At 38.0% G+C, this 26,476-nt stretch overlaps 1 protein-coding gene across 3 annotated transcripts in view; it reads right to left on the reverse strand.

Annotated features, from left to right (window-relative positions):
* The window catches only part of LOC136839173 (protein ABHD18), an 89,074-nt gene that overhangs the window by 6,193 nt on the left and 56,405 nt on the right, over window positions 1-26,476 (reverse strand). Inside the window, exons 7-10 of one of the 3 annotated variants that reach the window (XR_010853240.1) lie at window positions 24,535-24,639; window positions 13,541-14,154; window positions 10,771-10,884; window positions 3,934-4,065 (exon numbers count right to left, since the gene is read on the reverse strand). Coding sequence is in view for 2 of the 3 variants with exons in the window: in XM_067104862.1 (XP_066960963.1) it covers window positions 8,991-9,246; window positions 10,771-10,884; window positions 13,541-14,154; window positions 24,535-24,639 (1,089 nt within the window). In the remaining variant the exon portion in view is untranslated. Of the gene's footprint in view, window positions 1-1,696; window positions 4,066-8,910; window positions 9,247-10,770; window positions 10,885-13,540; window positions 14,155-24,534; window positions 24,640-26,476 lie in introns of those variants that run through there. The other 2 variants (XM_067104863.1, XM_067104862.1) reach the window with 2 other exon arrangements.

The following is a 26,476-nucleotide window of genomic DNA, read 5'->3' on the forward strand; positions in this document are numbered from 1 at the left end:
TCTTGAAGGATTATGCACTACTTGATTATAAATACACATTATCTGTATGCATTTCAAATATACATGTTGAAAGGGAGCTTTTAATGAATAACTTTTTATGCAGCAGTTTCAAAAATATAATTTCTGCAAGTGGTATTTTGTTCATTGTGTAAATAAAACAATATGGCAATTGTTATTTGCTCCCTTCAAACTCCTTACAGATGCAAGTTTCTAAATAAAATAGGTCAAGTATAGCTCTTTTCTTTTGCCTCATAAGTGCTTTTACATTACAAAAAATCAATACAATGAAATGGTATTTTCCAAGAGCATGACAAATTTTTTAATTGCTGAAACTACTGGTCACATTCACCCGACATGTATTTTAAATAACCATAATGGCCCCTTTAATGATACTCATTTTCCCTCGGTTTTGAGACATACCTATCACTATGAGCCTTAAATCCAAATCAGAAATATATGAGGGAGCTCCCTTTTCTGTGGTGGGATTCACTGTGGATTACAGGGACCTCACTTTAACTAGCATGCAGGATTTTGAATTAAAACCACGGAAGAAAGAGCTTCTTCAAATATATGTGCCTTGGATTCAAGGCTTAAATCCAAAAAGTGTGAGAAACCAAAAGTAAGAGGTCATTGTTGCTAACAAAGCTGCACAAATTTAGTTTTTGTACAAACTTGTGTAATTTACAGATAATAATTACAGTACTGAAAGGTTATGCACGATATCTTTGATATCTGTTTGTAAAACTCTGGAGTAGAGACCAACCTGATCTTACTCTATTTTACTGACCTAGTACCTCATTGGTTTATGATGCATGCCATGTGGTCCTTGAATGCTAAAAAGACCATTCTGACACCTACAAGGTCCTATCATGGAAGTGGGAGCTACTTTTCACAGATAACAGGATTTTAAAACAATCATGTCTGTCTTCTCCTTTCCATCCTTCTAAAAACGTATCAGTGTATGAAGTACACTCAGTGTTGACAGAATAACAGCTAATGTATTCCTGTTAAAAGGTTGCTCTCCTTCCTAAAACACATTAGATTTTCTCAGATGTTGTTCAACTGTTCCTGCTGTCTATCTGCTGTCAGCCTTCACTAATGCAATTATTGCAGTTTAAATAAATGACTATTACTATCTTGAGACTGCAGTATAATGATGCAACAGGTTAAATTCTTGCTCATCTTTGTTCACTTTATAATGAAAGATTAACCAATTGTATAGATCCCCACACAAATAAATTTCTACTGGATGGAAGCACACTGTTAAGAGCACCACCATCCTTGTAATTAGTTAAAAAACTGGAAAAGTTAAAGCAAGGGAACTCAGATGGTCACTTTCCATACGGCCTTTTGTTTAATATCAGGTGTACCACCATCACCTGGGAGAATGCATCCTTAAAATCCACCAGTCTTTCTTTCTTTCTTTTTCTTTTAACGTGCTTTTATTCCCATTTTTGTATGGGGTAAGCACGATGCCTTCTTTTGAAGGACTTTTTGATTTGGCTTTGGGGGGTAGACCTGTGGTCTCGATCGGCTGCCCTGCCTGACATCGCTTAGACCCCGGTGCGTATGTTTCATGTATCATACCAGACCCAACGCCCTTTCTTCCCAGCAGCGAAGTTATTGCGCTGGGGGTATGGCGAGCGTTCGAGACGTGTGAGATGTTTGTTATGTTTTTAGAAGGTGTTGTAGTGGCTTTGTTTTGTGTGTGTATTTAGTCTGTAACATCCATTTGCTTTTTAAGCAAACCTATCCGTTGATTACATATATAATCCCGGGATGTCTACACGGATAGCAAAGTGTCTGCCTCTCTGATCAGCCGGCTTGCGGATTGAACCAGCGCTACAGACCTCTACAAGTCCGAAGCTGCTGCTGTAACCGACTGAGCCATATCATGAAATTTTCTCCCTGATGGATCTCCTTGACAACTTTGATATTCCATAATGTAGGGAATCTGCACAAAAAAACATGTTGAGAGAGCTCAGGTCAATCCCTAGTCCCTATCAGACTGCTGGTTTTGAGAGAGTCACTCCATATCACTGCGTTCAATAACTGAACCTCTCTGACCACACACTGCACGTCAGAAGACCTGTTACAGCAAGTGAAAACTAGGAGGAAGAAGTCTGTAAAAAAGCAATCCTGTATTCCTCTTTGGGTAGACAAATACCATCAAGGTCATTCTGAGGGGCTTCCAATGTTCTATACGCAGTTTGTAAACAACCACTCACTGGAAGGCAATACTGTATCTCAATCAATTCATTCCTCCCTTATTCAGTGTTCCACTGCTCTTTGTCCTTCCTATTTGGAGGTAATGCATATAGTATACACACAATAACAGAGAAAAACATTATAATATTCTCCTACACACACAAACTTAATCTCAACTTTACAGCTGCTCTGGAGGTCTGGCTTTCTGATAGTTAACAAGGTTTATTAAGTAACAAAGACCCTACAATATAACCTACAATTGAATATTTTCTAGATACATACAGCTAACAGCAATTCCACATAGTTTCTAACCTAAAATAACCTACACTTTACACTTAACATTCAGTTTAAGAGATGTATCTAAAAACAACACATCTATAATGGTGGCATGACATAAAATAATCATAATAATATAGCTGTTAAGTAGAGACCTGTTGAGTTGAGGTGCTGCTAACACTACACAAAGATAAAATACACAAACATGGCAAGTATGATATTTAACTAGGAAAAAATTAACACAACACTGGTTTAAACACACTCAAGGGATGAGTCAAGTGTGGCAGGTAAAATGACGACATTTCATCCAGCAGAAACAATTCTTAACTCTTTTAAAGAGGAATTCTGCCCTCAATTCTCCCACTTTTGCCAAGTGTTAGAACATGATTAAATTATTAAGTTATTTTGTGGTATGAATATTTTCTTGTAATACCAAAATTCTGACGTTTTAATGTATGATTTTTAAAATTCAAAATGAATTGTTTCTCAGATACATCTCTTCTTGAATATTGTAGCTCTACTTCACCATAGCATAGCTATGAAAACCTTGCAACAGCCATCCACCTGTAATGTTAAGTGAAGCAGTGATACAGCATGGTTGATTATTGACCAAAATGGTAATATTTTCCTGAAATGTTGCCCAATTAAAATTTCCCGTTTTGATCCTGCGTCATACAGAAACCTAATTAAACATCTAACACTTCTGAGCAACTGTACAGTGATGATCCCAAAACCTTACTTGACAGTTATTAAAGCTGTCCGAGACACTAATCCTATTTCCTATGACTCTTAGGAAGATTCACTTCATTCATTTGTGCTTACACAATACCATGTCTTTATATACATCAAAAGTTTCATTATTTCTTGGATCTCAAAAATAACTTCACATACTTTATATGTTCGCATTGCACACTACTCAAACGTGAACTAAAAATAAAAACAAAATTATGCTAACTTTACAAGAATGCACAAGTAATCTGTATTGAGCCAAACTTCATGTAAAAGATAATTACATTTCACAAGCTCAGCTGAATCAAGCAATAAATACTACCAATTATCTGCTGTCTTCAGAAACTAAACTGCTATTACTGGTTATGAGGTTCATTTCCTTGCATCACAGCCTGCAGCAAGCAATGGCAGTGTAATTAAATAGCTTTTGGACTGCTTATATCAGTTATATAGCTATGAAAGGTAAGGCATATGTCTTCAACATATACTGTATCAATAGTTTTGTACAATGTGACTGCTAATATAGCAATTTCAAATCAACTTGCAAATTACATAAAAACTGTTATTTTAAACATTCATGTTAAATAAACTGCCAACAGGAAACAATTCAGATAAAACTAAAGCAGTCTAACTGCAAACATCTTATGAGAAACTACTGCTTATAGTTACACTCAATTGTTTTTTATGTTACAATAAAACAATTCCAAATGAAATTCTTACTATTAATGATACGCATGTTTCCTGCTCCAAATCATGGCATTTTCATCCAACGGATCATCTTAACCATGGGCAGAGATGTCTGAAGTGTAGTACTTGTCAATAACACGTTGGAAGGAGTCCCGAATGGCTTGTCTGAAAAGAAACTCATGCTGAAAACATTTGGCTATTCACATAAATAATTATCCTGTCTTGTACATTTACTGCTCTTGTATGTCCTTCCTCATAAATCCACATTTCTCCCATTCTCTCGCACAGGAAAAGTCAAATGCCCATGTGAAATTATATAAACTCCCACAACCTTTCTTTATCATCTTTGTTTTTGTCGATGCAAATTTTTCTTGTATTGTGAAAATGAAAATTTAATTATAGTTCATTCATTTATTTACTAGTGGTTTCTTGTGCTTTTTAGTTATGTGGTCATTTTCTTGTAGCTTTATTCTCTTTATTCCATTTCTTTTTTTTCTCAGCTGCCATAGAAAATTTCCTTTGCTTTCATAGTCCATTCTTTCATGAATCAATCTATGATTCATTCCTTGACTAGCTCATTCATGTAAAGTAAAGAAGATTGCTGGTTCCCACAATCCAAGAAAACATATACTATTATACAGACAGTCTCCGGTTTATAATGGAGGTTCCATTCTGACACCACGTCGTAAGCCGAAAATCGTCGTAAACCAAAATAATCGTTGAAAAACATAAGAAAACCTTACTTTTAATCCTCTGATTATCCTTTGGGTATCTTGAAAATGACGTAACCTGCATTTTTATTGAGTCTTTCATAAAAAAAACCCTCCAAAAATTTTACCATTCTGCTGTTTTAGAGAGAGAGAGAGAGAGAGAGAGAAAGAAAACTACAGCACTCTCCCATTTTTACTTTAAGTATCATCCTACATCAAATATAGCTTAAATTATTATCCTATTACTACAGTATTAATCTTTGAAATTATATTATTAATATCATTTCAAAGTCATCTTAAACATTAGTACCCTTTTCCAGCGAGAGAGAGAGAGAGAGAGAGAAGAGAGAGAGAGAGAGAGAGAGAGAGAGAGAGAGAGAGAGAATTTATCACTATGACTTACATTCAGCCATTCTTCTGCTGGCACAGGCAAAAGAGAGAGAGAGAGAGAGAGAGAGAGAGAGAGAGAGAGAGAGAGAGAGAGAGAGAGAGAGAGATTTATCTCTTTAATCTTTCGAGGAATGTTGATCCATTTCTCTACTGCGACTGACAACAACAAAAAATTGTTTTTTGTTTTCCAAAGACGTACCACTACATTTACTATGCATTTTTAAAACACTATGAACACACACAAAATTAGTATGCATAGGTAAAGAGACTAAAATAGCAGCATCTTTTCTTGAGAGAGTGAAGGGCTGAACTAAGTACAGTATCTATTTATAATATATCTATCCATTTCTCATTCTACCTTTTGGTGAGAGAGAGAGAGAGAGAGAGAGAGAGAGAGAGAGAGAGAGAGAGAGAGAGAGAGAGAGAGAGAGAGAGAGAGACATTGATCTTCTACCCTTGGTCAAAAATGTCAAGTAATTCGACATATTTGACAGTTCCACCCTCCCCCACAGCTTCAAAGCTTTGGGCAAAGACAGGGTGTGATATTTCTTTGCTTACAAATTGAAATAATTTACTTTAAAAATTTATAAATGTTGTAATTATGGTATATTATTATTATTATTTAATCCTACTAATATTTGAAAATTAGCACTTATTATTAGGTAAGTCATTTATTCATCATACAAAATACAAACGTGCTTAGTCCTCACCATCTCCCACAAATTTGTTAAAAAATTCTTGTGCCGTCATTCTCTCTCTCTCTTATCTCAGAGAGAGAGAGAGAGAAAAAAACAAACATTACTCACCCTCCTTTTAGTGTATGCAAAGCCCGTGAGGTACAAGCTTTGTGACTGGTTAAAATCCCAACCTTCCTGCCAACAGCATGTTGTCAAGGAGGGGGTTGTTACAAGTTGTTATTGGCTACTTTCAGTCCTTCCGGCCAATAGCATATCGTCATGGACAGAGGGGGTTGCCACAAGCTCTGTTATTGGCTACTTCTAATCCCTCAAGCCGAATCGTCGAAGCAATAAAAAAATTATCACACAACCGATAAAAGGATTTTAGTACATTTTTATGTTTATATTGTCACGAAGTGATCAAGCACCTGGTTATTACACAAATAATAATACCAGAAAGTTACCTCACTTTGACCAGATACTTGAAACCTCATAACAAATATATTAAGACTGAATACTCTAAAGGTACAGTGATCCCATAAAACTTACTTATCATTTGGGAAATTCAATGTAACTTTATCAAGTTATGGGTGAGGTAACAATTAACAAGTTATAAACAGACTAGTGGAAAATGGGCATCACTTCAACAAACACTATAACTGTTTCCCTGGTTCTATTTCACCTAGATATGTCCCAGGTGAACAAACAGATATATCACTTACCTTGTACACATTCATTAATTTCTCTAATTACTGGTGGTCAAAATGAAATGCTGTGTTTTTAAAACTTTAAACAAACTGATTTATTTCTAAGTTCAAAAGTTATATGCAGAGTTCACAATCTCAAAAAGATTTACTATTAATTGATAACAGTGTAAGATTTAAGTATTTCTTAAACACTTTAATTTATTAAGAAAGCAATTTGGTTAAGTGAGATTCAAACCATTAACTGTCACTCAAGTTTTAAACATATACCTGATTAATCAAACTCAACACAAATGTTCACCAAAATATTACTGACTGGAATCCATATAAATATTCTCTGAAATCTCAATAATAAGTATGCACTAACAAAATGCTAAGTAATCACCAGCACTAAACTTTGTAAAATAGTAATTATAAAATTCTAGTAATATGATAACACAGACATATAAGAATGAAATACAGTATGCAAAAATGGAAATATACCAACAGCCATTTCTAAGACAAAAATATGTTTAAAGACTATATCAATCTTTCAAAAGATTACCTCCACTTTTAAAAAAGGTTAAACTCATGTCTTTCTAAGACTTTCTCAAAGACAACACTGCCTAGTCACACTGACATACACAATGATATATAATTAGCAGCAAGACACATTAGAACTCACAATAAGAGATATTATTCACCTTTTATCAAAGTAATAATTCTCTTTCACCTAGAACATCACTTTAACTCTTAACATAACACAAACCACTAAACATCACATTACCTTATGAGTGTTACGCCATTATACACTTTCCACAATGCTTGCACAATATAAATACTTCAGATCACCTCTTACAAAATGAACACACTTCTTGGGTGAGTTTAACACAACTTTTACAAATATGAGAGCAACCAGCAAACAATAATTGAGAGAGAGAGAGAGAGAGAGAGAGAGAGAGAGAGAGAGAGAGAGAGAGAGAGAGAGAGAGAGAGAGAGAGAGACCCTATTGCCACCAGCCTCTGTTCCTAACTAAGTGTTTTTGGATCAGCACTGCTCTTTTATCTCCAAGCCCTCCCAGAATACATGATACATACATACATTATACATACAGGTATACATGTGTGGTACACATACAGGGAACTCTAAGGCTCAGAAGGAAACATGCCAGAGCTCTTATCAATGATTGACACCATCCGCTGGACACCAAACACTTGAACAAACAGAAGGAAGTGCTTTTGGACCATATTTGGCTCACTGTCAGCATGTTAACTTCAACTCTCTCTGTTCCTCATTCCATTACTCAAGATCATGGAAAAGAATAAGCACAGACACAGCTAATAACCATGGGTTAGGCACACATGATAAATGCATAACATGCAATTTGCCGATAGGCTGTCAGCTCATGTCAGATAACATAAGAGGGTCCTACCTTTCTCCAAACACGACTTCCTGGACCCCAAACAACTGTGTAAACACAGGAAACGGGCTAAGTGATATGGTTAAAAAAAATCTCCCTCTCTCTCTCTACAGCACGTTAACACTCAGTATACGATTTAATATACTAAACAAACGGACAAAACATATCAAAACATTTTAAGATTACACGATACACAATTTATCTGTAAGAAAAAGACATTTTAAAATCACATCTCACAACAAATGACGAATCTGCAAGCAAAACATCAAAATTTTCAGAGATACATATTACACTTGTAGAATGATTTTATATATTATAACACCTTATAATAATATACAATAATCCATATTTCTTTGAAGGATATATGCAGTACAGAGAGAGAGAGAGAGAGAGAGAGAGAGAGAGAGAGAGAGAGAGAGAGAGAGAGAGAGAGAGAGAGAGAGAGAGAGCGGTATGGGCGGTTGGCCTTACTTAAATCTCAAGAGTGGAATTATTCGGGGAGTGAGAGAGAGATATTAGCAGTTGGCCTTACTTAAATCTCAAAAGTGAAATTATTTGTGAATTATTCATGGAGAGAGGGAGAGATATGGGCAGTTGGCCTTCTTAAATCCCAAGAGTGAAATTATTCATGAATTATTCAAGGGGAGAGCAAGAGATATGGGCAGTTGGCCTTACTTAAATCTCAAAAGAGTGAAATTATTCGTGAATTATTTGAGGAGTGAGAGAGTGAGAATGAAGCGATTACATTGGTAAGCAGTTTTATGATTTCACAGGATTTTAATTTAACTTACATCGATACTTTGCTGTGGTTACCTTAATATTTTAAAATTAGTCAATAATTTTTTTATCATAAAAAATGTATTTAGTCATGAAAATAAAATGAAAATCAGTAATTAGTGAATATTGCTCTATGAAAAAATCTGTGAATGCAAATTTTCTTCCGTCGTGTGTTGGACAGAGTCGTCTGAAATATTACCGTCGAGAATCGTACGAAAACCTTACTTTTAATCCTTTGGGTAGTCTTGAAAACAATGAATCCTGCATTTTTATTGAGTTTTTCATAAAAAAAAAACACCAAATATTGACCATTCTGCCAGTTTGGATGCATATTTCTTCCAATCAGCGTCGGACTGGCGTCGTCCAAAATACCGTCAAAAATCATAAGAAAACTTTACTTTTAATCCTTTGGGGTCTTGAAAACAGCAAATCCTACATTTTTATTGACTTTTTTCTAAGAAAAACCCTCCAAATACTGGCCATTCTGCCGTTTTGGATGCATTTCTCTTCCGATCGTCGTCGGACTGGTGTCGGGCGAAATACTGTCGAAAATCCTTTGGGTGTCTTGAAAACAATGTATCCTGCATTTATATTAAGTTCTTCAACAGAAAAACCTCTACAATTTGACCATTCTGCCATTCTGGAGCCATGTTTCTTCCGTCGGATCAGCAATGTCAGCGTCGTAAACCTGGAACATGCGTTGTAACCCCGGAAATAATTTTTTATGAATATATTTGAAAAGCGTCGTAAGCTCGGAACGTCGTAAGCCAAGCCCGTCATAACCCGGAGACTGTCTGTAACTGAGTTTATCTACTAAACATACACCATTATAACTGAGTTTATCAGTAAACAGAGTCCATTATATGTTTACCAAAGGTTTAAAACAATGATTTACGATAGCCTAAGCTCTAGTAGATTACGATGTGTTTTGGATAGTGTGAATAAATAGATTCCATAAATTTTTGTATACCATACAAATTAAATAACAATAATGCTGTAATTCATCTTTAAAAAGCCCACACACATTTAAATAAAATGTTATTAGACTTTAATGCAGAGGTACCAAAATACAGTGCAAAATATAAACTCAGCATGTGTGTATGTAGGTGTATATGTGTGTGTATACATAAGCAACATGTTGCTGTGTTTGCTTGCCTGTCTCTTTCTCTCTCTGGGCTATTCCTTACGAGAAAAAACAAGATTTTCAAGTTTGGCCCATATAAGCAGTTTTGGCATATCAAAAGAGAGAGAAAGAGAGAGAATCTTACTGTTAATTTCTTTATACATTTATATGTACAGTAGTACACTACATAGTTTGGTTTTTATTTTGTACAGTACTGTACATTTCATATGTAGTACTATACTATACAGTTTGGTTTTTATTTTTTGTACAGTACTGTACAGAGTATTCTGTATTGTTTATGAGCAGGCTAAAGTGTGTTGTTTATGAGCATATTTAGTGTATGCGGTTATGTGGTACTGGCAAGGTGGGGGAGTAAGGATACGAAGTTGCTGTTCTGCATCAGTAGAGTGTTTTTCATCATATCTGGCAAGGTAAGGGAAGTAAGGGTACTAAGTTGCTGATCTACATCAGTAGAGTGTTTTTTCATCATACCTGGAAATTTCCTTTATCCAGCAGGGCTTTGGATGAGAGATTATACTGCATTTTTCACTGGCTGGGGAAACATAATCCACCACTTAATCAGTGAATGTCACTTGAATACTCCAGCCACAAGCATGTGAACAAAACATATGGGGAAGCCTAGCCCTGTTTGCAAACATTTTGCTTGGGAGTTTTTGGAAGCACTTACAGTAGGTATAAGATTCTGCAAAATTTACATGTAATCTCCAACTAATGCCACAAAAGGTAATTGAATGTGACTTGACAACAATAAAGAAAGACACCAACTTGTGATCTATACGTGGAAAGTAAAACAACACTAAAGCATCCAGGACAGGATAACAACAGCAAAACAGTGATGGAAGAAAAGCTGAGAATGCATGAGATCACAAGCCAATCAGGTGCATGTGCAAATACCAAACTATACGACAGCCTAACTTCAAGACTGAAATGCAAGGTCTAGCCTGCTCTGGTAATTTCCTACAAAAAACAAATAGTATACATTAAGCTTTTGTTAAAAAGCAATAGTTTGCACTCTGAGAGACCCTACAAATCCACAAAGACTACTGTACTAATTTCTTATTTACTCACCTGAACACCTGATGATTGAAGAGATATGCAGTGACATGCCCAGTTTGTAGTGTACGCAATTCACAACCAGGCCAAATTTCTGTCAGGGGAATTATGCCATCACGAGGCATGTACCTATTAAAAAATGGTATAAATAAAAAATGGTATAGTAATATGCATTAGAGTAATGAACATTTCTAACTATACAACTCTTTTACATATGGAAAATGCTGTCTTATTAAATAGATCTCTGACATAAATCACTGGAAATTAATTAAAAGACAACCAGCCTTTACTTTTCATTACAAACCGTTTACTCTTACTTTAGCCTCTCATGTATCTGCATGAAGTCCATACACTTTAAAGCCCTTGTCAAAAAATACAAACCATCACTCCTTTATCCCCTTGGGATAGCATGTTTACCCACATCCACAAAAACTTCATGAGTTTGCCTTAAGGGGTAACATCTTCATTTTCCTCTGTTCAACGTTTTCAGGACTGTCTTTCAATCCTGTACTTTTGAAACTTGAGTGTTCTGAAGAAAATTTTACAGTTTGTGATTTTTTTCAGTGATCTTCTAATATTAACAATTTGTCAGAATGAAACAAAGTTTGGCAAAAATTTGTTTGTCAAAGGTAAAGAGACCTTACCCTGATGTTCTTTGAATCTTTCTCCCTAGTCTGGGTCATTGCAGAAGGTCAAGCTCTTCCATCCTCCTTGCTGAACCTACATTTAGGAGATTCATCCTCATCCTTATCATCACAGGGGCATCTGTCAGACAGATTATCCAACACCTAACCTATTCTCTGATCCCACTACTTTTCAGTGTTATGATCTCTAAATCTTTTATCCCCTGAATGCTACACTGGCTACTTCACATTATTGTTCCTCTACAATACTGCAGCTCAATGACTTCCCATATACCCAGCTATGAAGCCTAAATTAAAAGTAATGGGGCTACAATGAAACAAATGTCATTCTTTGAAAAACAAAATTAATTTATTATAAAATCCCCTCATTTAATAACCCTCATCCACACCCCAATTCTCTGCACAGCCTCCAGACTATACATGAAGTCAGTGGTTTTCTAAGAGGCTTTTTTGGATGTGCTAACCCACTGGGTAAAGACATGAAGTTTTTTTTTTTTTTTTTTTACTGGTTTTGGAGTGTCTAGATTCCACTCAGAAGCATGAGAGGCTAAACTAAGAGTAGTGGGTTTGTACAGAAATTCTATGCTACTTACCAATGACCACTCTTTTCTCAGAAACATTCCATGTGATCAGGAGGTCTACGTTACTAATTCTTACTAAATCCTCTAATCTACCAATGCTCATCCAGAGGTGCTTCAAAAATAAATAATAGTATGACATGTATGAGTGTCTCTAACAAATATATCACTCTACAGGATAAGCATCCATTAAGAGTGGAATGCTATCCACCAAGTAGGTACATTTCCAGTTGATGGATTCAAGGAACACCTAGTAAAAGATAAAAAGAAAATTCTGAAAATAAGTTATTGAATACTATTTACTGACAAGATCACTAGTCTGTAATATAATGGCAATCCTCTAAGGTGCATGAACCTCAACAAAACAATAACTACCTAATCAGCCTATGTGAAAGGACAGTAGATCACCATACGGGAAGGATATTAATCCTTACTGGTGTTTCAAAAGCATGATTGAGTATGAACCTTGCCACATACAGAAGACAACATATAGGGTCATTTGGGGATGGAGTTCTGAGAGGAGGAAAAAAGAAATTGGAGATGAGTACTAAGGAAAGGAAACAAGAAAAACAAATACTGTAGTAGTAGCCTTTAACACACAAGGAAAAATAATCCACATGTTAAAGAGCCTAGGTACCTACCAAATAATCATGCAAGGAATAAAAAGACACAACAATCTGAAATTCAAATTGGTCCTCTCACCCACACAAAATGCTTTGGAGGAAAATACAAAATGGTGCTCAAGGAAAATGAAAGTACTGTAAAAAAAAAAAAAAATTACCCTACCTATCAAAGAGGATAAGTACCTAGAAATATTCAATATCAGAACATAACAATTGGACATTCACTTTGGTCTTCCCTCAAACAAAAAAATACTTCATGGGAAAAATACCTAACTACAAAATAATGCACAAGAAAAAAAAAAGTAATTCTTTAGCCCTATGAAAAAAAAAAGATAGCTGACTCCAAGAGCTCACATAGGTAGCTATAAAAAAATTAATTTTTTAGGGTGGAGAGAGAGAGAGAGAGAGAGAGAGAGAGAGACCTGAGCAATACCCTTTCCTATGATTTATTGAGTACTCACAAATGCCGTGTCTGCAAGATACATTTTCTAGTTTTAGGGTAAAATTCAAGCGTAAGAAAATATTCATACCCTTCCAAACCTGCAAAAACAAGGTGAAGGCTTCCGAATATAAATAACGGGTTTGTATGAAAGGTCCCTAATATAAATGTACAAAGGGTGAAGGCATACAAGGAATGCGTAGAAATGAAAAAGATGCTACAGGAACTTAAAAAAGAATAAAGGTAACACAAGGTAAAATAGACTGTGGCAAAATCTAGCATGCACATTCAGTATACCAAGGGTGTTTGAATAACTTGGGAACTTAAATAAGAACTTGAAACAAAGGTATCTATACATAACTACTTTCCCCATATAAACTAACTGATAAACATACCAAACAAATTTCCAGTATAAATGGTATGTCTGAGAATTCTACATCACAAACAACAAAATGGTAAAACAGTCCTACAGGAATAACAGAAATAATAAAAAATATTTACCCATCTTTTTTAGCAGCAACAATGATAATCAACGAAGGGTCAACTGGCACACTGAAGTTGCCCAGATGAGTACATTCATCCATAACACCTCTCATAAATTGGACAGCTTCCCAGGTCAGTGTATCTTTCACCTTAATATATGGATCAAATTTCACTGGTTTCATATTTGCAGCATTCTTTGGCCTTATACCAACTGGAGTAAATTCATGACAACTTTTCTTTGTTATGTTACTCTTGGCTTTTCCATATCCAAGGAGAATGTTTTTCCTCTCTGAATTGTACGTCTGACTTTTGCTGACTTTTGACTTTGCCAACCCAAAATTCTGTAAAATGTTTATTCCTGGCAGGGGTATACTTAAGCCGCCTGACTTTTCAGTCTCACCTGAAAATCTTTGTACTTTTTCTACAGAATTTGTATTCATGGACATGTCACTCACTCCTGTTCTTTGGTTATTACTGGCATTCTGTTCAACATTTCTTTCACTATCAGAGGGCTCTTTACTGGTGTCTCTTTTTTCAACATTGCTTTCTTTCATGAGGTTTTCTACATGCGCTAAACTCTTGGGGAAGTCTCGAGCAAACTTCTGGCCAACTTCATGATATAGAGAAAAATGCTGTGGAGAAAATGTACATAACTTTAATGACGTATTATTACTGCTACACAATATTCTTCTGCTTATGACTATAACAGAATTTCATACAAAATCAGAAATTTTCAAAATAAACTCATTTCCACAGCATACAAACCAATGATGAAACATTTTTCTTGCACCATGTAGGCAACTGACTAAGGCTGCAAATACTGGCCGGTGTAAATGGTTTGTAGTGAAACAATGTAATAAAAAATGTATATATGAATGCATTACCTGAATACTTTTATGAAACAGTGGTGGTAGCTAGCCTGATATAACTGCTTCAGTTAAGTATTGGTGAGAATCCTACAATCCTGACAATACATAAAATACAAAAATAACCATGGTTCTACACACAACCTATACAAAACATATTTTTATTATAACCCAGTAAACAACTTAGGAAATTACATAACTAGAGGAGAACAAAATAAACACTAGTACGGAACACTATCTGCATTTAACCCTTAAACCCCGAGCCTCTATTTACAAAAGTGCCTGCCATATGCCGGCGGCATTTGGGAGTTAGCGCCGAAGCGGAAAAAAAGTTTTTTTCAAAAAATCACAGCACGCTTAGTTTTTGAGATTAAGAGTTCATTTTTGGCTCCTTTTTTTGTCATTGCCTGAAGTTTAGTATGCAACCATCAGAAATGAAAATAATATCATTATCATATATAAATATTGAAATATGACATTTTTATGATAAAATTAATTTTCATTATACTTACCAAAACACTGTAAAAGCTTTAATCTCTTAAATTTCGACACGTCCGAGATATATTTTTTCAAACTTTGTTTGGAACACATATAATTGGCGGGAGATCCAACCCCACCGGATGTTGGTGGGGGGAGTGGAAGGAGACTCGCCCAGTAAACACCTCCAGTTTCAATCTCGGCATACATAAGTGATAGCCTGAGATAACGCCTCTCCCTGCGGGGAGGAGGAGGCCTTTAAGTTACAGTGTTTGGTAAGTATAATGAAACTTCGTTTTATCATAAAAATGTCATTTTCATTATAATGCCTTACCAAAACTCTGTAAAAGCTGATTCCACATTTAAGGTGGAAGGGCAGGGGATGAGGTATCAGTTATCGAAAGGATACACATCATAAAAAAAGGGGCAAACTCTACACATGGGCATCATATGGATCCCTACCAATAAAAAGGTAGGTGTCTCCTTACCTGGTAGATGGGCTTTTGCAGGGAGGTACTGCTGCTGGTTGAAGCTCCACTACCTGCAGAGGCATTGGGCGTAAGCACTGCTAGCTACTCTGCTCCATTGTTCCCCTAGTAGTCAGGGAAGTACACCGCTGACTAAGACAAGGGGTGACTTTCCTTTGCTCTTGCCCTGAGCAATTGGAAAGCAACCAGACTGAAAACGGGCCTCACCGCCTAACCTAAAACTAGTTAAAAACAAAACATCCCCCTCCTCTATACCCTCTAAATCTAAAACTAGATTGGAGGGTACTCCAGGTGAAGTGAACACCCCCAGCTTCCCTTTAACTCAGCAACCATAAAATCACAAGGAGAGGGTAAGATAAAGAACCTACCCCCCTAGTGTGTTCCCCCTAAAACCAAGCCAGCTACAGATATGGGACCTAACGCAAACAGGTCCTGGTACGCAACTTCGACCTCCCTAAGGTAGTGAGACGCAAACACTGATTTCGATCTCCAGAAGGTGCTCTGTGTGATCTGCGAAAGTGACTTATTATGACGGAAAGCCACTGAGGTTGCTATTGAACGCACTTCATGAATGTGAAACTTGACTAGGCGTGCGTCCTCTTCATTGATGTGTCTGTGCGCCTCTAGAATGAGTTCCTTGACGAAGAAAGCAAGGGCATTTTTGGATAAAAGTCTGGTTGGGTCTTTCACTGAACACCAGAGGTTAGAGGAATCTCCTCTGATGTTGGCAGTTCTGGCTAAGTAAGCCTTGATAGCTCTAACAGGGCACAAAAAAGCCTCTAATTCTTGAGGGCCAGCCACTTCGGAGAGGTTTTGAACAGTAAAGGATTGAGGCCAAGGATTGGAAGGAGACTCATTCTTGGCCAAAAAATTCAAGGTGAAAGAACAAACAACATTACCTTGTGAAAAACCCACTTTCTTGTCAATGGCATGTATTTCACTAACTCTCTTTTCCGTTGCTAAGGTAACCAGAAAAAGGACTTTCTTAGTGAGGTCTCTGAGAGAAAGTTCTTCTAAAGGTTCATACCTTGGAGACATCAACCATATCAAAACTACATCCAGATTCCAGGCAAGGGAAGGTTTTTGGAGTCTTAGCTGTGTCTAAAGACCTGAGGAGATCTGACAAGTCTCGGTTATTCGACAGGTCTAACCCTCTATGGGAGAAGACGGAGGATAGCATGGCTCTGTAACCTTTGATGGTTGATGGCATCAACTTTCTTGAATCTCTTAAGTAAAATGAAAAACCTCAGGTGACAATTATTGAGTTATAGACGACGAAGAAGAGGAGATGCTATTTTTCTATATACCAATTCCTGAAGACTGTCCACTTGGATTGGTATAATTTGCTAGAGGCAAAGTCCCTTCTGCACCATTGCAATTTTAGCCTCTGCAGCCTTGCTTAAAAACCTCTGTTTTCGCTCTGATGAGCTTCCTGACAGTCTGAAGCCTGTCAGAGCGAGAGGGACAATCCCTTCTAGTGGAACTTCACTTAGGTGGGGTTGTCTGAGAAGAGACTTGTTTGTGAGGTAGAAGCCTTGGGAAGTCTATCGGGAGATCTAGCAACTGTCCAGGAACCACTCCTTCCTTGGCCAGAACGGGGGCAATAAATTCAGTGGGATTAGTTCGACGTTCTGATGGAATTTCATTTTTGTTTATCACTTGCCTGATGAGCCCAAAGGGAGGAAAGGCATAAGCAAAGGTTTGTCCAGTCTAGGAGCATGGCATCCCCCAAGTGAGTCAGAGGGTCTGGAATTGGCGAGCAGAACACTGGGAGACGATGGTTCTTGGAGGTAGCGTAGAGGGTTATCATGGGAGTGCCCCACAACTTGCACGGACTTAGGCACACTTGTGGGTGCAGGGTCCACTCCGCAGGAAGAACCTGGTTCCAACGGCTGAGTTGGTCCGCAAGAACGTTCAGTTTTCCTTTTGTTTTACAAACCGAGGGAACAGAGCCACCCTGTTGCTGTCCACCCACAGAAGAAGGTCCTTGGAGGTAGCGTGAGGGTTCTTGAACAGGAGAAGGAATGGGGTACCTCCCTGTTTCCGAATATGCAAAACCGAGAGCCCTGTTGCTGAGTTGTCGGAACGTGAACAGCAACTGCTTGGCCTGAGATGTGGGCTGAAAAATCCTGGAGAGCGAGGTGAATGGCCAACAGTTCCTTGGCGTTGATGTGGAGCTTCTTCTGTTCGGCTGGCCAAACCCCTGACGTCCTGAAGTTGCCTAGATGTGCTCCCCATCCAACATGGATGCGTCTGAGAACATCTGCAGAGATAGTTGTCTTGGGAGGAGATCTAGAACCTCCGAAAGTCTTTCCGGTGATTTCCACCAAAGAAGATGTCTCTTGACATCGGGGGGAATGTTGAAGATCGTGGAGTCCAGTTGAGTTCTTCTGTCCCAAGAACTCTTCAGGAAAAACTGCAAGGGTCTCATGTGTAGACAACCTAACTTGACGAATTGCTCCACTGACGACAGAGTTCCCAGGAGAGCCATCCACTGACGGGCGGAACAACTGTCCAGGAGGAGAAACTTCTCCACCGTAAGAAGGCAGGAGGAAACCCTTTTGGGGGACAGAAAAGCCCGACAAGCTAGACTGTCCAGAGTCATCCCCAAATAAAGAATCCTCTGCGAAGGAATCAAGCTCGACTTTTCCGTATTTGCCAGAATCCCTAAGGTTCGCGCTAACCTTAGGGTTCTGTGAAGGTCCTCCATGCAGCGGTCCCTTGACGATGAATGGAGTAGCCAGTCGTCGAGGTACAAGGAGATCCGAACTCCCTCCAGGTGGAGCCAATGACCTATCGGGGCGAGAACCCTGGCAAACACCTGCGGGGCGGTCGATAAGCCGAAGCAGAGAGCCCGGAACTGGAAAACTTTGTCCTTGAAAACGAACCAAAGATACCTCCTGGAGTCTTGATGTACTGGAATGTGGAAGTAGGCATCTTCCATGTCGAGGGTCACCATCCAATCCCCCCGAGTTAGAGCCTGAAGAACGGAGCGGTTCGTTTCCATGGAAAACTTGGTTTTCACTAAGTACAGATTGAGAGTGCTTACGTTGAGAACTGGCCTCCAACCCCCTGATGACTTGGGGACTACAAACAGGCGGTTGTAGAATCCTGGGGTTGACGCGTCCTGTACTTCTTCGATGACTGTTTTCCTTAAGAGAGACTGGACTTCTGTCTCTAGGGCCGAAAACTTGATGAGCCCCTTGTGACCTCTGGAGTTGGAGCGGGGCCTTGAGTAAGGTTTGGGTCTGGCGTTACGAAACGGATGTCTGGTAAGAGGAGACACCATCTTGGTCGAAGGAGTGGGAGCAGGCCTGGGTTTGGTGGAAGACACAGACAGGATGTGACATCGTCTTCTTATCCATGGCTGAAAGGACGTCTTTCACTATCGATTCTGGGAAAAGGCCTTCCTTGTCAAAGGGTGCGAACATCAAGGCGGCCTTTTGCGAAGAAGTCACAGCCTTAGATAAGAAAGAGCACCAAGTCTCCCTCTTCTTCAGAGTGGCCATGGCGAAGAGAGAGGAAAGTTCGCCTGCCGCATCATGGATAGCAATGTCGGTGCAGGTAAGGAATCCCATGATTCTTTCCAAGACGTCCTCTGCAATACTAGCCTGCTCAGCTTGTTTAAAAATAGCTCCCATCGACCAATCGAGAAAACTGACAATCTCTAGGAGCTTGTAGAGGTTTTTGGAAAGGTGTTCTACATCCAGTGCAGAAAAGAAAGTCTTGGCAGCTTCAAAGGAAATGCGTCTTGAAGGGTCCACAAGGGAGCCAAAGTCCCCTTGTGCTGAGATTGCAGAGCCCAGTGAAGGAGAAGTTCCTGTGCTGTAATAATTTTGCCCCCTTTTCGACAGCTTTGAAGGAGGGTACGCAAAAGACGCTTTACCCGAGGATCTCTTAGCTTCCAATCACGCCTCTACCTCCTTCAAGGCTTTCTTGGAGGCGGTGGAGAGTACCAATTTGGGGAGGGAAGGGTTAGAACACTGCTTTCCCAGTAGCAATGTGGAATTCAGGGAAGAGGGGGCTGTTGGCTGAAAATGTTGAGGGTACGACTGCAGCAGAAAGTTGAGCAGAGAAGCGTAATGAGAAGAAAGCACTGTGGCAACGGGACCTTCCTCTTCACCAGAAAGAATCGGTTCCGTGCCAAGACCGTCCAAGAGTTGAGGAAGAACAACTTCTTGGTCCCCAGGAATACAAAGCACTTTGCGGACTACCTTTTCTAGCTTCTCTTCCAGCAGACTAGATCCCTGGAAAGGTGAGGATGAAGCCAAAGGAGCAGACACCTCCTGTGTAAGAGGAGGAGGAAGAGGCACGGGAATTTGAGGCAGATCCTTCTGGAGAGGGCTAGGCATCTTGAATGACTTGGGTGACTTGGGAAGTAGCGTCTCAAATGCATCTTCTTGATCAGAGTCCCATGCTGAGTGACCAGGTGTAGGGCTAGCTATCCTTTTTCTTACAGAGTTTAGGGTCCCTAGGGCAGGAATTATCAGGAGATTGCCTCTTTAAGGGTCGAGAGGCATGATCCCACTTGCGATGACGAGGAGGGGGAGGATCTGAAGAGCTGGAAGATGAAGAGACTGAAGATGAACTGCTGCTACTCTTATCAGAACTTACCCTTAGGGAGTGACGTTTCGAAGTCAAACGTCTTGACGAAGATTCTGGGGACACAATCCTGTGACGTCGACGATGTCAAGAAGAGCGATGAGTCGATGGAGAAACACTACGCGAACTAGCGCGTCTACGACTCTTCGAAGCCTTGCGACATTCACTTTTGCGACTCTTCGAAGTTTTTCGACGCTTCGACGAGGAGTCAAGCTTATGTCTTTCAACATTAGGACTAAGGCTTTTCGGTGCCTTAGAGGACGAGCCTGCTCGTGGGCAAGAATTTCTGACCTTTTCGCCAGCGCCAGACTGTCTTCTAGCCTTAGAAGGCGAGCGGGACAGCTACCTTTGCTCAAAAGAGTCAGAAAAACGAGCATACTCGCCTGAAACATGATCACGAACAACACCACTGTTATCACCAACACTAATGCCCGGACTATGGCGCGAACGCACTAAACTTAAGACAGAATCCATGAAAACGTTCAATTGCACTTCCATTTGAGTTCTGAAGAGATCATATTTGATTTATCAGCCTCGAGGCTGGGCTTGGCTTTAGGAAAAACATACTGGGAAGCTGGTGAAGAAGAGGGGGGAACATGAGGAGGGGTAAGAGCAGCGGTAGAGGAGGGAGGAGGAAGGAACAGCTGGTAAAGGGGATGACGCTGACGCCACCAGCGAAAAAGTTAGCCTAGCTTCCTTACGCTTAAAAGCCTTCCTATCCCTATCCTTAACCAGCTTTACCTGATGGGAAATGTACGTGTGCCAAAACTCCTGACTCCATTCAATACACTCACTGCATGTGTTCTCCTGGGACCACTCCTGACCCCTACATGCCGTACACAAAGAGTGACGGTCGTACTTAAGTTTAACGAGTTTGGAAGAGCACAAATTCCCTGCGCAAACTCTAGATCCAGAGAAGCTGGAATCCGACATAGCTACCTATTTCACACAGATAGGCTAGCTAGATTAACAAACAAGACACTGAGTACTTCACCAAAAAGAGACGCCAGAAAGAAGCGCATCGAGATGAAGTTATCCAAACAGTTTGAATTGAACGGACGCACGAGATGCGTTCTTAACACGCCCGAGATTGAAACTGGAGCTGTTTACTGGGCTGGTCTCCTTCCACTCCCCCCCACCGACATCCGGTAGGATTGGGTCTCCCGCCAATTATATCAGCGTTCCAAACAAAGTTTGAAAAAATATATCTTGGACGTGTCGAAATTTAAGAGATTAAAGCTTTTACAGTGTTTTGCTAAGGCATTATAATGAAAATATGACAGCGCAAAAAAATTTCATATAAAATTGTATACAAATTGCGCTGCGAGCAAAATGGTTAAAGCTAATGAGTTTTTTTTTCCGTTGTATTATACACTAAATTGCGATGATTTTGATATATAACAAATTGTAAAATGATCAAAGCAACACAGAGAAAATATTATCACAAAATGATGCATGAATTCGTAACACGAGGACTTAAAAAAAAAGGTTTTTTCAAAAATTCACCATAAATCAAAATATTGTGCTAGAGACTTCCTGTTTGTTGCAAAATGAAGGTAATTGATTGAATATTACTAGAATGTAAGAGTTTTAGCTTACAATTGTTTTTTCGACCATTTCAGTCGAGTCAAAGTTGACCGAAGGTTGAATTTTTTCTATTTATCGTGATTTATATGAAAATATTTCAAAACCGATAAAAGCTACAACCATGAGTTATTTTTGTTGTATTCTACATGAAATTGCACACATTTTCATGTATAATACTTTATGTAACGCCTAATAGAAAACCGTGCGAAAATTACAACAAGGTGACTAAAAAAATTCTGAGATTTTCAGCCGAGTTACCGCACGCGGAGGTAAGGAAAATTTTTTTTTCAAAAATTCACCATAAATTGAAATATTGTGCTAGAGACTTCCCATTTGTTGCAAAATGAAGGTAAATGATTGAATATTACTAGAATGTAAGAGTTTCAGCTTACAATTGCGTTTTTCGACCATTTCGGTCGAGTCAAAGTTGACTGAAGGTTGAAATTTTGGCACCGTGATTTATATGAAAATATTTCAAAACTGATAAAAGCTACAACCATGAGTTATTTTTTGTTGTATTCTACATGAAATTCCACACATTTTCATATATAAAAGTTTATGTAACGGCTAATATAAAACAGTGCAAACATTACAACAAAGTGACGAAAGAATTTCTGAGATTTTCAGTGGAGTTACAGCTCGTGGACGTACGGAAAAGTTTTTTCAAAAATTCACTATAAATCGAAATATTGTGCTAGAGACTTCCAATTTGTTGCAAAATGAAGTTAAATGATTGAATATTACTAGAATGTAAGAGTTTTAGCTTACAATTGTGTTTTTCGACCATTTCGGTCGAGTCAAAGTTGACTGAAGGTTGAAATTTTGGCATTTATCGTGATTTATATGAAAATATTTCAAAACTGATAAAAGCTAAAACCATGGGTTGTTTTTTGTTGTATTTTACATGAAATTGCACACATTTTCACATATAAAACTTTATGTAACGGCTAATATAAAACGGTGCAAAAATTACGACAATGTGACGAAAGAATTTCTGAGATTTTCGGCCGAGTTAGCGTAAGTAGATGTAAGGAAAAAGTTTTTTTAAAAATTCACCATAAATCGAAATATTGTGCTAGAGACTTCCTGTTTGTTGCAAAATGAAGGTAAATGATTGAATATTACTAGAATGTAAGAGTTTTAGCTTACAATTGCGTTTTTCGACCATTTCAGTCGAGTCAAAGTTGACCAAGGGTTGAAATTTTGGCACTTATCGTGATTTATATGAAAATATTTCAAAACTTATAAAAGCTACAACCATGGGTTGTTTTTTGATGTATTCTACATGAAATTGCACACATTTTCATATATAAAACTGTATGTAACGGCTAATATAAAACGGTGCAAAAATTACGACAAAGTGACGAAAGAATTTCTGAGATGCGTCGCTGATGCTTTCTAGCGGGAGAAGAAAGAAATTCGCGCATGCGCAGCTGGATCACGCTTGTAAACAGAACAACAGCGTGATCCATGACTCCCAGTATCCCTCAAGGCGCGTGATTTAAAATTTTTCTCAAACTAGGCCTATAAGTATTTTTTCGCGAATATTTAAAAAAACTTTTTGTAGTCGACGTATTTTACCTCCACTTGGCACCCAACAGACAATTTTCGTCGACGTAAAATACGTCCAGTCGGCGTTAAAGGGTTAATTAGTTGCATTAAATAGTTTAATGAGAGCAAATACTTGATATTCACACCCGAAGCAGCTGCTAACTCTTGAACCTTCAAGTCAACAACAGCATGAAAGTGTCCCTAAAGAGCAGACACAACTTGAGACCATAGCCTAGCAAAGATGACATCATCCAAGGCCCCAAATGCAGAGATGGATGAAGGTCAGGCTTTAGTTACGGAAGGAGAGGGTGGGCAGATGGGTGGCTAAGGCAACAAAAGCAGTAGATGGAGGAGATAAAGGCAAAGGTCTACTAAGAGGGCATAAAGATCCAGCAGCAGCAGGAGGTGGCATGATATTTGAAGAAGCCTCATCCAAACATACTTGCAATTTAACTCTCACAGTCATGACACAATGAGCCAAACCTGACAACTCGCCTGAAGAGGGTGAACAATGCTTGTAAATACAGTACACTGCCCAAAATTATACCACTGTTCTGTAGCTGCATAAGTATGGGTACAGTACACACTTGGTCAATACAACACCATTGTATATGGGGTCCTTCTCCATGGGTGACATGAAAGAGCTGCAGGTCTTATCATCCCTGCCAGCATAAGTATACTGAAATATACAATGGGAATGAAATACCAAAACAAAATACACAGTATTAAACATGTAATAAGCTTTGATAAAACAAAGAACTACAGAAAACGTGACTTACTGTGGCAGATGCAAACAGAAAGTGAACGGCATAAGCAAACATAACTGTGCAAACAAGGAACCCTGCTGAGGACAAGGCATGGGAAAAAATTAAGTCAGCAGCCCAAACATAAGGTAAGCAAAACTCCAATTTAGAAATTATGTGGACAGGAAAGTAAAGCATCTGTATAAACTTGGAAAACTATGATGACAGACATTACATTATTGAGTAGAGAAAAACTGCAAAAATTAAACAAAAGACTAGTAGGTTACTTACAGTAACAAACTATCAATGCACCACTTCCTGACTGAAAGGTAACACCAAAAAACTTACAATATATTATGAACACAGCAAACTAAAAGTGAGACATGAAAATGCATCTCTACATGCAAAAGAAACACCGTAAGTCCTGGAGAGAACAGCCCCACCTCTAAACAATACCAAGGTGCACAGAAGAATAAATATTAGCAGTGTATCTACAAGGATTGAGAAGTTGGTTAAATATGGGCACAGGAACAATTTTCTTTGAACTCTCCATTGTACACCTGGATGACATTCATAATTAATGAGTTTGTACTGACAAATAAACTAATAATCTGACTGGCTTTTTTCCTTATTGTTTCAAATACTAATTAAATATCATAATTAATTTTCATACCAACATAGCTATATGCTTTACTTACGCCTTCTGGAGAACGAATCATGTTGAAAAGCTCTTCTCGAAAAACCTCATTTGAAAAATACTGATTCTTCAGCATTTCCCAGTTGATAGCACCACTCATCACACCCTATTAATTAAAAAAAAAATAAAGAAAAGAACTTACTCTTATATTCATCATTATCATCACATTTCTATAAAACCCAAAATTCTAATATAAAATATGTATAATCAAGCATAATATTAGACAGAATCTAATAAAATGATAAGTTATACACAAAAATGTCTGATGAACATACAATGACTACATTTACAGTAAACCCCCCCCGTATTCGCATGGGACGTGTACCACACACCCCCGTGAATAGCTAAAGCCAGCGAATACTTAGAACCCTTCTAAAAACACTTAGAATTGCCTATTTTGATAGTTCAAACACACAAAAAACAAACTAAAAATGCTTATACTCGTATTATCCTACTTACGATGGGGTTAGGTTCCAAAAAAAAAAACCATCGTTTGTTGGAATAAACATAAGAAATACCAAACCGTATCTCGAACATAGCCTAGCCTACACTAGGGCATTCGGTACCATGTATACATATATGGCAGCCTAGCCTACACTATAAAATATATTCTTTATATACACAGTATAGTAATTATTAATATCAGCTAATTCTGGAGGTTCATGCAAAGTGACTTATGATAATTCAATATGAAGAGAAATTGAATATTAAACAAGAATTAGCTTAGCCTACACTATGGTATATTGTATACATACATGGTAGCGTAGCCTACATTATACTCTACTCTATATTCACATATCGTATTATACAAACGTCAACATAATAATTATGCATCTTTTCCATGGATCTTTTAAAATGTTATGCCTTAATTCACTGTATCCAATCATATTGTATGTATATTCTTATATTACTTTTGTATTATAAATTGCAATCATAGCGATCAATGTTTTGATTTGGAAATGTTTACACAATGTTTATTTTGCTGCATTTAACTCAGTTTTGAGTGCTTTTCTTGCTTCTAGTTAGCGTAAATGAATCCCTGGAGTCTAGATACTTTATTTATAAGGGGCAAGGTTATTTTTCGTTATACACAGTGTTTTTAAGTTTAAATATAACTAAAATACATCTCGTTGTGAAATTAATTCATCTATTATTTCCGTTAATAGATGACGATGGTTGTTTGGGGGCATTTGTTTTGTGTAAAAAAATATTCAAGATTCCGTTCGCTATTTTCACTTGATTTCATCATAATATGAGCTTTACGTATTTATCGTTTATCGGCATAAAAATAGCAGTATTGTGTTCTTTCATGCCCAGTAGTTTTGATTAAAATACTTTTTCTCCCATTTTAATTACAATCGAGTTTCACCCATGTTGCCGATGCACGATAATTTACAGTATAGTCATTAGCAACTTGAACATTGTTTTCTCAGCTTCAGCTACAACTTGCAGCTTAAATTTAGCAGTATATTTCCTTGACGATCTTTTATCCAAACTGGATATGGGTATAATGTAAAAATACATCAGTCCTATTCTATTTAACGTCATTTGTGCCATAACCTACGATAATTGTTTATTACCACACGATGGTTGAAATACCAAGTAAACGGCTGTTGTTTTCCGATTTGGTTATAAGCAAAACAACAGTTTCTTGGTAGGTTGTTTATGGCTGTATGCATTTACGCAAGAGTATAACGTTACTAACAATACTTTTATCATTCTCTTTTACTTTTTTAACTAGAAGATGGGCTAAAGAGATGGAGGAAAAGTTGTTTATTGTAATTTGGTCTCTCTCACTGCCTGATTACGCTGCTGCCTGAGCCCAAGCGAAATTTAAAAATATTTTATAAATAATATTGTCGTATCAGTATTAATTGCTTAAACCATTGCAAAATCGAATTACCGTAAGGTGAATTATCATAACTCGAGCATTACCTGAGTAT

Source organism: Macrobrachium rosenbergii, chromosome 6, assembly GCF_040412425.1.
Source record: "Macrobrachium rosenbergii isolate ZJJX-2024 chromosome 6, ASM4041242v1, whole genome shotgun sequence".
In the NCBI taxonomy this organism is placed as follows: domain Eukaryota; kingdom Metazoa; phylum Arthropoda; class Malacostraca; order Decapoda; family Palaemonidae; genus Macrobrachium; species Macrobrachium rosenbergii.